Here is a 13,599-nt window from a genome sequence, read left to right as displayed (position 1 = left end):
CGCCCAGGGAAGCTTTAATAAAATATGAAACCCTGCCCCCCTGGGTCTATGCAGATCGACTGCTTGTTATTAGCTGTCTCCCAATTCAAGGGCTGCGACCTTCTAAGCATGCAACCTTAAAAGGTAAGCACTCTGTCTTTCAAGGTGGCAGCCTCAAAAGTTCGCGAAGAGAACTGAAATGAGACGGTCTAGCCTTCTGAGGACCCATAATTTGCGTCACCTGTTGCACGCGCCCCCAGTAGCGCCCACCCTGCCTGTCAGCAGAAAACAGCAGAGACATTTCTGACTTATTAAAATAAATATGTAATCAGAAAAATATAAATTTATTTTAGAAAACATGACACATTTGATGTAGATTAAAATATTCAACAGTATATTAAATTAAACAACCATAGAAATATGCAACATAAACAGAGTAATATTAAAGGTGACATAGAATGATTGAACGGGATATTTATCCTTGTTCTGTGATGTGACATGTAGACAATTTTTTTTGTTTAGGTCTGTAATGCCTTAGAAGCTTTCTAAAACCTCTCTCAGATAGCTCTATTAGGGTGGGGGATTTTAAACAAGTGGTTTTACTCCTATTTGGCTACCCCTACTGGCTTAACTTGCAATCTCATTACTGATTGGCTGACTTTGCTGCCACTCAAAAAATGTGCCAATTATTTTAAAGTTGGGGGCAGTGAGATGCCAGGTGTGGTTTTGAAAACTGGTCAAAAACGTTGGTGCGGATGGATGGCCGACGGATGATGAGTTTTGTGATGCGGTTGCGGATGAAATAATAGCCGATCCGCGCATCTCTACTGAATACCTCTGACGTCAGACGGAATGTGACGCTCCTTACCATGTTTGAAAGATTTGCTCGCAATGCTAACAGAAGTTAACTTACAGGCTGTAAATTCAAGCAGGAGGAATTATGATAATGTCGGTCTTGTCTACAACATCAATCCCAGAAAGTAAACTGTTGCCTACAATCTGTGTGTTTGTTGTAGTTCAAAAAAGAAGATTGACGTTGGAAACGATAACCTGCATCATCGTTTACTTTGGGATTTGTACCGTTTGCATATCGTTAACGTGTGTTCTAATACACACTTACACATGAAAGGAAATGTGAAATAGTGAATCGGACAATAGTTGCTCTTAAAGGGGACAGAGAATGAAAAACCATTTTTACCTTGTCTTTGTTGAAAAATGGTAGTCTACCCACATTCACAAACATACAAAAAGTGTTAAACATGCTAAACATCTCAGTCTCATAGAAATTCCTCTTTCAGAAATGTCAGGCAGAAAACGTCCCAATCTGAAAAACTGATGCTTATGACATCACAGGCATCTCACTGCCCCCAACTTTAAAATAATTGGCACATTTTTTGAGTGGCAGCAAAGTCAGCCAATCAGTAATGAGATTGCAAGTTAAGCCAGTAGGCGGAGCCAAATAGGTGTAAAACCACTTGTTTAAAATCCCCCACCCTAATAGACCTTTCTCACAACTTCCGTATTTATGACCGGAAATACGCAATCGTCGCGGAAATTTACTTCCTCCGCAGTCAAGGCAATGTAAAAAGCCGTATCTGTTCCATCAATTCTCTGTTGATGGTGAAGTTAGACAGAAGTGGATTCAGGCTATCCGGCGAGACTTATAATGTGTCGTTTTAGTTAACAGTTCAGTAACAGTTAGACTCGCTCTCTACTTACCTAGAAATTTATGGACAAATTCTTCATGGAAAAAGTTTTCCTCCATTAGTCGTCTCACATCAGCAAATGTAATATTTGGCAAATCCGTTAACGAAGTTGTGTAGACTTTTTGATCCATTTTAAACTTGCCCGGGTTTATGTTTTTTTAGTGTGTAGACGCTTGACAGGAACTCCGCTTACACGACGATTACGTATTTCCGGTTACTGTGAGAAAGGTCTATAGAGCTATCTGAGAGAGGTTTTTAGGAAGCTTCTAAGGCATTACAGACCTAAACAAAAAAATTTTTGTCTACATGTCACATCACAGAACAAGGATAAATACTCTGTTCAATCGTTCTATGTCACCTTTAAACACAATTTAGGACAGATTTGCAAATTGGGATGCAAAGAAGTCATGCATATCTTAAAAAGTGTTATCTGTAATGTTTAAAACTCCTTGTTGAGTTCATTTTCAGACTTTACACTTTCAGAGGGATGTATTAAGCTCAAATTAATTCCGAAAATTAATTGAATCTGACATGTAGGTCTCACAAAAGAAATGAAAAAAACGAGACGACATTTAAACAATTGCTAAATATTATGTATGGTTCAAAATTTCACCTGGCCATAATGTAATAATTTCTAATTCTGGGTTAAAAAACAGACATGTTCTTGACCATTTTTGCTTTATCGTGTTTTTCTATTTGCAGATAAAGATTAAAAAAACCTTCAAAGCAACCTTAGTTCCTAACAACATACTATGGTTACCATAGTTATTGTTACTAATGTTAACTAACATTTAATGAATACGTCATTTCATTATTCCCTTTTAGTAGCAATGCTGACATCGCGGGCACGCGCGTCGAATTTCTGGGTCGAAGAATCTGTTTCAGCCCATGCAGTACTTTTAAATGTGTGTCATGCAATATCCACTTCTCGCCGCAAGGTTGTAGTACGTTTTTACTAAATACGACAATAAAAATGTCAAGTCCGACCACCGGAAGCGTTTGATATTTTTAACTCTCAACTCGGAGGTGTTTTTAATTCACAGCAACTGTTTAAACATTTGTGTCAGTTTCAACCGGGCGGTGTGCTTCCACTAAGCTCTGGTCTCTAATGAAAGGTAGATGGACCCAAATAAATATCTTTTATCTTGGTCCTGAAACATTTTACTCATAGTCTATGGTGGAGAAGGTATTTAAATAAACCGCGGAAATTTCGTAGTCGCGTATCTATAAATAGACTACAGTGAACGTTCTGTCAGAACGTCCACTGCAGGTATCGTTCTTAAAACCATGGTTACCATGGGTCTGATGCACATTCCAACTAAAGTTTGATGCCCATTCCAACTAAAACAGTAAATGTTTATAATTTATTTTGAAAGTACTAACAAAATTCTACCTTCTGTTAAAATTTCATGCAAATATCTGATAAAATGAGAAAGTTACAAGCAAAAACTTGTGAAAAAGCAGCATTTCGGTCACACACATTCCATAGACATCCATATATAACTTTTTCCCCTGATTTCTAATATTAAAAATATAATAACTTTCTCACTACTCAATAGATTTTTACAATCCTTGTTTCTTTGCAAATGGGAATGTCTGCTCTGTCTAGTGATGTGATAAATTTAGAGTTTTGGGGTTTTTGAAAATTTTGTCATCATACCTACTTTTAGGGCTTTCATTTTTTTCTTTCATTTTTGTGTCATTTATTTTGATGGTGACGGTAAAGATTTTTAAATTGTTTACAAAAGTAACAATAACTAACATCTGTGAAGTTGTGATGAAAACGATTGTTGCCATGGTGAGTTCTTTGGCGGAAACGAATGTTGCCATGGTGATTGTTTGGTGAGGGACGTGGCAGCACACGTAAGCACATACATTACACACGGAGGAATGCAACTACAGCCACACCGATAGACTATAAATCACTAAGTGTAGAGTTTAAAAGCGTAAACAGTCGTTTGTACATTGGCTACTGAAGTATGCAAACTTTGTCTTTCACGATGAGAGTTTGTTGTGTAAGCACGAACCTTCTTGACTGCCCTGGCAGTGTACAGCCCCATCCCGTCCTGAACTTTAGAGGACTTCAGCGCGAATCTATCCGGCACGTACATGCCCAGCATTTTCATTACTTCAGAAAAACGCCCTTCTTCCAGATAAACTAGTTTAAATACGTTTGGTTGGTCTGGTTAACAGTTGAATTGTTATTCTCTGCGCGCTATGTGTGTAAATCTCAGTCCTCTCTGAACTTCCATGTTAATGTCGCTTCAGGCAAAAGACTTTGCGCTGTGATTGGCTGGTGGTCGAACAGAGACCGTGTTTCTGCGCTGCGATTGGTGGAAAGTTTCAGACCTTCCAGGTGGGTGGGACTAGCTCGGTGAGTTTCTGCAAACTGATTGGTGAAAAGTTTGTGACCGTGAGCTACATATTTTAGTTTCCCGGGAATGTTCATCATATCGATCGTTCATAGATAAACAAAACAAAAATGAAACAGATAAATAATGAACATGGATGGATACATAGATAGATAGACAGATAGATAGATATAATTTTGTATTAATGCAATACATACAATCAAACATATAAAGATCAAACAAACATTAAAAAAAGAAACTAAAAATAAAAAATACATTTTTAATAGCGTTCTTATTAACAAACACATTTAAATACAAATTCAGAGACTGTTTAATGGTGTTAAAGTGGGATTTACTTGTTGTATTTTTACATTTATAGTCCAATGTAATAAAGGGAAGGGATCATTAAAACTTTGAATTATAGTATAGTAAACATTGGATCTGAAAAAAGGTCACAACCCATAACAAATTGTTCTGTACCTCATGAATTTAAACAAAAGCAACGATTTAAACACATTCACAGCATTTAATGACCATTTTATTACCACTACATGACATCTGATGTCTAAACAGTGCTAATGCAAAAACAAGACCATTAGCCCCAGTCTCTCATTCATGCTTCTCTGGTCTTTTTGTGTGGTCTCTATTTAATGTACACACATTGTGTTTTTTTTATCCATTTTCAAAGCTATTTGGTTTATGTTCTATAAACAGCCTTGATTCACAATCAACCAAAGTAAATGCAGGATGGAGTGACTCTGTGCTGTGTGATACACTTAGATGCTGTGTAATGGTCCTTCATGAATACCTGCCAGTTCAGACCTATTAAACACAGGTATACCTCAAGAGACTGACTGAGGATAAAATGGGCATAAAGATGCATCTAGTAAGTGCAGATTCACTCATACAAACACAGACACAGGGCTTTTAAAGTCTGGGGCCATGAGACTAAAACACAAGTGCACTCACTTAATACAATTTGTATACTTGTGAATTGTGTATGTGTGCATACTAAAGTAAGGAATAACTGACGACAGCCATTGAATTATTTGAAAACATGCACACCTGATGTGGTAATGTGGCCATGACGCGAAGCTTATTTAGTTTATACCAAATAACCGCTCCATAAGACACTGGGTCTCATTCACTGCATGCGTACGCACATATTTCTTCGTGAAATATGTGTTTGAACGTTTAAACTAACAAATCATGAATCAACAAAAACTTTTATGTTAAAATTTCTTAGAAATGTTTGCAACAATGTAATAACAACTTAGACCACACGTACACAATAATAATGAACAAGGAAAAAGAACCATATAATAAATATCTGTGTTATATATTATATATATATTTCATTGTTCATGATTATTGCGTGCATGTGGTCTAAGTAGTTGTCACGTTGTTGCATACATTTAAAATACATTTTAGTATGAAAGTTTTTGTTGAATCATGATTTGTTAAAACGTCTGTACGCATGCTTAGTAAATGAGACCCATTGTTCAGGTTTTTTATTTTGAGACAGGTTACAACACATATATTTATGTTTTATTTGTTAAAATTAAATAAATCCGTTATTACCGTTAAAGGGGACTTTTTCCATGTTTAAGTGTTATGACTGGGTCCTCGGTGCTTCTATCAACCTAGAAAATGTGAAAAAGAACAACCCAGTACCCCGCTTTGGCTAAACCATTCTCTGCAAGAATGTGAAAAAATAGGTAATTGAAACTGGGCCCCCTTTTGATGTCAGAAGGGGATAATTACAGCCCCTTAATCTGCATCCAACCACAGCACTGCAATTTAGTGCAGAGATCAACTCATTTGCATTTAAAAGGAAACGCCCAAAAACGGCAAATTTTTGCTCACACTTACAAAGTGGCAATTTTAACATGTTATAATAAATGATCTATATGATATTTTGAGCTAAAACTTCATATACGTACACTGGGGACACCAAAGATTTATTTTACATTTTAAAAAGTCTTGTGCAATGTCCCCTTTAGACTTGGCGTAGTGATATGTGGTCAACAGAACTGGAACGTCTTCATAGTTGTGTGTACTGAAAAATAATGCACATCAGTAGAATGTTTCTCAGCCAATCAGAATGAAGTATTCTACAGCCCTGTAAAATAAAGAATGGTCTGCTCCAAAAGCTACAATTCTGTCAAAATTCATTTCTCAAATCTTCTTAAACCAGTACTTTGAGTGAGGTCTGTCATGACAAAAAGATTATCTGTATTCCTCATTTGATATAGTCCAAGCTGTCTGAAGTTGTGAGAAAATTCATCTAATTTATTTAATGAAAATCCCCACACTAATATGTATAAAATAATTGTATTACATCAGAGTAGAAGAGGGTGGTGCTGTCGGAGCTGACGGTGTAGTGTACAGTGCTCCAACATATAGTGCGAACACATATTTGGGACCGGAGTTCGAATCCTGCCAATCTCATACCCTGTTTCCACCCTGTACTTCCCTGTCCTCTGGTTACATTACTGTCTGTCAAATAAAGGCAAAAATGGCTCCAAAAAAAGAGGGGTGGTGTTTTGATTATTGTTAAAATGTGTGCATGTCAGTGTGTTAGATGTACTGAAATCTATTTCATAATCAGTGTGTTGTCAGCATTGTGGTGTGATGTTTACACATTTTAGCACTCTTGTTTATTTTAATAGCTTCCTTATATCCTGCTTCCCAAAGCTGTTGAAAGGGAGAATTGTGTCGACTCTATTCCCTTGGACATTAATCAACAGCATTCATGGAGACTCAATAGTTCAGAGGAGTTACTATCAGCACAAAAGACCTGCAGCAGAACAGACTGATTGTGATGAATGTTGAAAATGCTTTAAGACATAAGCTGTTTAAAGAATAAGATTGTATATTATCAGTACATCTGAATCAAATTAACTTAAAAAAATAGATGCATAATGCTTTAAAGACCCCATTGTTACGACAGTGTTTTATTCAAAGTGAAAGAGAATATATTTATTTGATATCTTCTACTTCCAAAGAAGTCCTTCATTGCTTATATAAAGAAACAAAATAGAAGCTTTACAGTTGTTCACTTGTCAACATAAAGTTATAAAGGTCTAAGATAAACCTTGTTGACATCATACACCTAGAAAAATTTGACTTATGTATTTCTGTACAAATATCCACATAAGGTAACATGAACTCTTTAGGTCCAAATGTGTCCTTTTTGAAAGGGTACTGCTAGTCACAGCCAGGGGACATTTTATTTCTGATAGTGTATACACAATGCAGTTTTAAAGCTCATATTCTTTATTAAGACAATATATTAGATCTACTATTAATCAAACTTTTTTAATTATGAATGAACAGATCACCTTTGTGAACTTCAATAAAAAAAGAATTACATTTGCAGTCTTGCCGTATCAAACAAACTGAAGCCCTCATATATTCCCTTGCCCCAGCTTCCTTTTTCAGTGGGAAATCAGTAAAAAAATAGAAACTGCACTCAACATTTCATTGAGTCTTTAAGGGGCTGCTGAATGCATGAATGTTGTGAGAGTGATCTTTGTGTGGCCCATCGTCTTCTGTCCCCTGACCCACGATGACCTGTGGGACCCCGCTGACCTGTGCTGTTGGCGCTCCTGCATTGAGGGCTCTGTAGATGGAAGGTTATGACGATTAGGACTCAGTGACCCTTGACCTGACCCTACACAGACTTGAGCATCAACTTTTACTCTTTAAGCTGAAGTTTCATTGATCACAGTCTAATGCTGGCCACACACACAAACCCTACCCAGAGAGAGAGAGAGAGAGAGAGAGAGAGAGATGCACATGAACATAAAAGAGCACGTATTATCTGATTCATGATTTTACATTTCCTTTGGTGTCTAAGTGTGTATTAGGACATGGTAAAGATATGCAAAAGGTACAAACCCAAAAGAAATGGGTTTTTCAACTTACAATAAACGGATTTTTAGGCAACAGATTACTTACTGGGCCAGTTGATGTGGACACGAGTAAAAGCACATCCATGTAATACTGTATGTAAATACTATAACAAGCAAAAAAGAAAAAAATTGTACGCTTTGATTCTTAGAGCTTAACTCAGATCTGTTTTTCATGGACATAATTCAAAGCATCTCCTTTATGTAAAACAAAAATCATATTGGTTCAGAATGACATAGAGGTGAATAAATGAGTCATTGTAAAAGGATCCAAAGCAATTCATCATAACTTTCAGTAAACGACACTGCTGTCAATAACAACCAATCATCCAAACTGATATCATTTTCTTTGACTCCAGAATCAAGAGGTTGATCCTAACAGATGCCGTCTTAATACCACTGAATACCGCTAATAAAAAAAGAAAACTGTTCTCTCTTTCACTCCTCAGGGTTTTACACAAATATTTTCTGTGCAGACAAACTTCATATTGGCAGTCTACGCAACTGTCAACTAACATATTTTTTTAAAAACAGATCTGAAAACTTTATATTCACAGATCTCTTCAACTACTGTCCACACCTGAATGCTATTTCTGGCCTGTTCAGTTAATATTACTATACACACTTATTTGATTTTTGCCCCTTTTCCACCAAGGCAGTTTAAGTGCTAGTTCAGAGCCAGAGCCTGAATTTAAACCAGTTCGTTCTATTTCGACACCCAAAGCAACGGCTCTGAACCAGGAAAAGTGCTTCTTAGGTAGCATCACAACATTGCTGAATTGCGTCTGGGTTACTGTGACAAGATACTATGTTCTGTAAACGATAAAATATGTTATGTACTTTCTCGATTGCAACCTCCGTGATATAAATTACGTCAAGCTGCACGTAAACGTTGGATTCGCCGAGTTTGAATGCCAATGTAGGTGCGCAAAGCCGTGACCATTAATAATAATGCAACGTCCGACATTGTCGATGGTGTGTTTGTGTTTGGCGCTCCTGCAGTAATGTTGCTGGGAAAGATGAGACGTATGACATGACGTAAGACTTGGCTCTGTTGTGTCTCTCTAGTGCATGAAAAGGCAAACAGATTCTTAGAAGGACCAACTATGAACCAGCAAAAGCACTAGCTCTGAACTAGCACGTGGTTCTTGCTGGTGAAAGGGGGCATTAGTCAACCTCCCACTGGTTTCTGAAGGCCAACAGGACGGGAAGCGTTGATACAGACAGAGAGAATGAGGAGGGTGGGTATTAAATAGTCCTGAGAGACAGAGATTACAGTGAAGATAAAGCGTGAGAAAATGAACATGCCATCTGATGAAAGACAACAGAGAGACATTAGACCACCCCTTATGTGGGTCTACCAAAGGCTCTTCTTATTCATGGGATTGTTTGTTTGTTTGTTAGTTTTTTCAGGAGAAAACATTATTATATTACATAAACTCTATGAATAAATACTATTTATTATTGCTCTTCAATTGTCCTTTGCAGCATCTTTAGTTACAGTGTATATATACAGTCTTGTTCAAAATAATAGCAGTACAATGTGACTAACCAGAATAATCAAGGTTTTTAGTATATTTTTTATTGCTACGTGGCAAACAAGTTACCAGTAGGTTCAGTAGATTCTCAGAAAACAAATGAGACCCAGCATTCATGATATGCACGCTCTTAAGGCTGTGCAATTGGGCAATTAGTTGAATTAGTTGAAAGGGGTGTGTTCAAAAAAATAGCAGTGTGGCATTCAATCACTGAGGTCATCAATTTTGTGAAGAAACAGGTGTGAATCAGGTGGCCCCTATTTAAGGATGAAGCCAACACTTGTTGAACATGCATTTGAAAGCTGAGGAAAATGGGTCGTTCAAGACATTGTTCAGAAGAACAGCGTACTTTGATTAAAAAGTTGATTGGAGAGGGGAAAACCTATAAAGAGGTGCAAAAAATGATAGGCTGTTCAGCTAAAATGATCTCCAATGCCTTAAAATGGAGAGCAAAACCAGAGAGACGTGGAAGAAAACGGAAGACAACCATCAAAATGGATAGAAGAATAACCAGAATGGCAAAGGCTCAGCCAATGATCACCTCCAGGATGATCAAAGACAGTCTGGAGTTACCTGTAAGTACTGTGACAGTTAGAAGACGTCTGTGTGAAGCTAATCTATTTTCAAGAATCCCCCGCAAAGTCCCTCTGTTTAAAAAAAGGCATGTGCAGAAGAGGTTACAATTTTCCAAAGAACACATCAACTGGCCTAAAGAGAAATGGAGGAACCTTTTGTGGACTGATGAGAGTAAAATTGTTCTTTTTGGGTCCAAGGGCCACAGGCAGTTTGTGAGACGACCCCCAAACTCTGAATTCAAGCCACAGTACACAGTGAAGCATGGAGGTGCAAGCATCATGATATGGGCATGTTTCTCCTACTATGGTGTTGGGCCTATTTATCGCATACCAGGGATCATGGATCAGCATATGTTAAAATACTTGAAGAGGTCATGTTGCCCTATGCTGAAGAGGACATGCCCTTGAAATGGTTGTTTCAACAAGACAATGACCCAAAACACACTAGTAAACGGGCAAAGTCTTGGTTCCAAACCAACAAAATTAATGTTATGGAGTGGCCAGCCCAATCTCCAGACCTTAATCCAATTGAGAACTTGTGGGGTGATATAAAAAATGCTGTTTCTGAGGCAAAACCAAGAAATGTGAATGAATTGTTAAAGAATCATGGAGTGGAATAACAGCTGAGAGGTGCCACAAGTTGGTTGACTCCATGCCACACAGATGTCAAGCAGTTTTAAAAAACTGTGGTCATACAACTAAATATTAGTTTAGTGATTCACAGGATTGCTAAATCCCAGAAAAAAAATGTTTGTACAAAATAGTTTTGAGTTTGTACAGTCAAAGGTAGACACTGCTATTTTTTTGAACACACCCCTTTCAACTAATACCCCAATTGCACAGCCTTAAGAGCGTGCATATCATGAATGCTGGGTCTTGTTTGTTTTCTGAGAATCTACTGAACCTACTGGTAACTTGTTTGCCACGTAGCAATAAAAAATATACTAAAAACCTTGATTATTCTGGTTAGTCACATTATACTGCTATTATTTTGAACAACACTGTATATACATATAAATTTCAGTCTTATTCTCACACAAAAATATAACATGAATTAAGAAGACTTCAGAGGAATCTGCTAAACTTCATCTTTTCCATGGAAGAAGGAAGGTCATGTGGATTTCGGATGCCACAAGGGTAAATGTGTTTAGGTGAACTAATCCTTTAAAAAGGATGTTTTATGACATCATGCTGTAAAAACCTTTTCGGTTCTAAATGGAACCAAATGTACACATGTGTACTGTATGAAGAACCTTGACTTACCTTTTATGATATACAGACATCATTAGGAACAGCCATACTTTCATCCACACAAGACCTTGGAGCAATCTGCCAAACTAGCAGAAAGGGCCCAGATTTCTGTCTCCTTTTGTGTGTAAGTGAAAAAGTTAGGAACCACATTAAACCACACAACCGTGGGTTTAGAGGGTGGTTGCTGGAAGTTTTTGATTCATGCGAGAAGATCTTTAGGTACCGCACAGATGGTCTGACCTCAGAGGAACTGCCAGGACTGTGGTCTGTGAGGAGATCTTTTGAAGGTAACCGGGTTTTTGGCTCCTCACAAACAGGATCACACACAAGTGTCATAAACTGAGTTTGTCTGCGGATGGTGAGTGTGCATATGTGTGTACGAGATCTAAGATACCTGACCGTCTTTCTTTGCAAACTATCTTTAAAAGTGCCACCGAGTTCTAAGGAACTGGGACGCAAGCCATGCATATGCATGAATGTACGCACATACACACCAAACATCAGATGAAATCTAAACTGAGTTCGCAGTTAAAAGCTGAAATCCGTCAGCTTGAGATGCGGCTCCTGTCTCTATAGATTCATTTATTGTTTTCTCTGGCTGTATGTCTCGCACTCCTCTCTCTAACAAACACAATTCTCTTCTTTTATATAGTCTCTAGAGAACGGCCGCCTAGTATGAGATGTTTATTCTGTGTATTTAAGTGTTGTCTTCTTTTACGACACCAATGTGAATTGCTTTACAGGGAGAAGACCTGTTTTGATTGTGCAGTTATCATCTTACTCTGAGTGAGTGTTGGTACCCGAGCACAGCAACTGTGCTTTCTAATATTTCCAGAATAAAAGACATACTAAGGTACACTGAGGTAAATCTCTTTTGGGCTGCCTACCTAGACTGCATTTTAAGACATAATAGGCTTTTTCACTTTACAAAAGGAAAAGCTGCCTCTTAAAATCTATATAACTCAGTGGTAAAGCATTGTGTTTGCAGTCATGGGTTCATACCCAGGAAAAACCTTGAGATGCACTGTAAGTCGCTTTGGATGAGCGTCTGCCAAAAGTAAAAATGTCAGCCTAATCTTACAAATTATAGTCAATCATTATTTTGCTCAGTTTTGCTTGGCATTGTCAAGTATTTCCATCATTTTACGTGCCCGTCCCACGCATTTCTTTTCTGTGTCAGTTTCACGTATTGGACTGTTTTTCCTATTTTCTTACAATTGTCGCTTCGTTTTGGGTTTAGAACAACTTTCTGTTACATAAAATGACATCCTTACCCAAACCCAACTCTTACCCAACATCAGGTGACAATGGTTTAAAAAGTAAATGAAAAAATAGTATAAACCAATACTTAAAGTGACATCCTAACGCAAACAGCAAATTTATATAAAATTACCCAAACCAAAGCGACAATTGTTTAAAAATAGGAAAAACAGTTGAGTAACCAATACGTGAAACTGACACGGAAAAGAAATGCGTGGCACGTAAAATGGTGGAAATAAGTGACAATGTCACGCAAAACTAAGCAAAATAATGTGTGACTATTTCAAGGAAATTCGTGAGATCAGGTTGCAAAAAATGTAAATGTAAAATATGTTTGCATGACTAATTTATATAGTATTATTGTACTGTATAGACGGTTTCATCGGACGCACGTTATACACGTCTGGATCCGAACATTACTTCCTGTTTCGTTTTTTAATGGTCTGACTAGTTGCTAAACTGATCTCTTGAACAAATGCCTCGTCGAAAATAACAAATGTTTTGGTTTCCTAGGTAATCTATGTGTTGTTTTTTTTGCTTGTTATATAAATAAACTATGTTTAAAGTACTTTGTTGTTATTTATTATTAGCGGAGTTTACCGGAAGTTATGTGCAGACCGCGACAGCCGCTTGTTTATGTTGTTACTGCTGAAACCGTCTATACCTTATCGTAAAAATAATTCCAAAATGCACTGCATATAGCCTTGTGAAAAGTCTAAAGTAATCCCTATGATAAATATGCTTTTTTCTTGTTGCCTATATTAAATTCTCTACTTAAGTATAAAAAATCAGTAGAGTTAAAAATAAATGTTTTCAATATGCTATTTAATGATTACTCCACTTTCATAAAAAAGTCTAATAATTTACTCACCCCCATGTTTTTTTAAGGAAAACATTTCAGGATTTGTTTCTATATAGTGGACCTCAAAAGTTTACAGTTTCAATGCAGCTTCAAAGGGCACTAAATGATCCTAACCAAAGCATTCTTATCTAGAAGACTGAAGCAGGTCTTATCTAGCAAAACC

The 13,599-nt window shown here is 37.2% G+C and overlaps 1 protein-coding gene across 1 annotated transcript in view; it reads right to left on the bottom strand.

Moving 5' to 3' along the window:
- Window positions 1-3,948, bottom strand: part of prdm5 (PR domain containing 5) — a 98,251-nt gene extending 94,303 nt beyond the window's left edge. Inside the window, exon 1 of the mRNA XM_065286568.2 lies at window positions 3,713-3,948. Coding sequence (XP_065142640.1) covers window positions 3,713-3,811 — 99 coding nt within the window. The 5' untranslated portion in view covers window positions 3,812-3,948. The remainder of the gene's footprint in view (window positions 1-3,712) is intronic.
- Between the last annotated feature and the right edge of the window lie 9,651 nt (window positions 3,949-13,599).

Source organism: Paramisgurnus dabryanus, chromosome 21 (genome assembly GCF_030506205.2).
Source record: "Paramisgurnus dabryanus chromosome 21, PD_genome_1.1, whole genome shotgun sequence".
Classification (NCBI taxonomy): Eukaryota; Metazoa; Chordata; class Actinopteri; order Cypriniformes; family Cobitidae; genus Paramisgurnus; species Paramisgurnus dabryanus.
The sequence above is the reverse complement of the archived record's forward strand: the minus strand, read 5'-3'. Positions and strand labels throughout refer to the sequence as shown.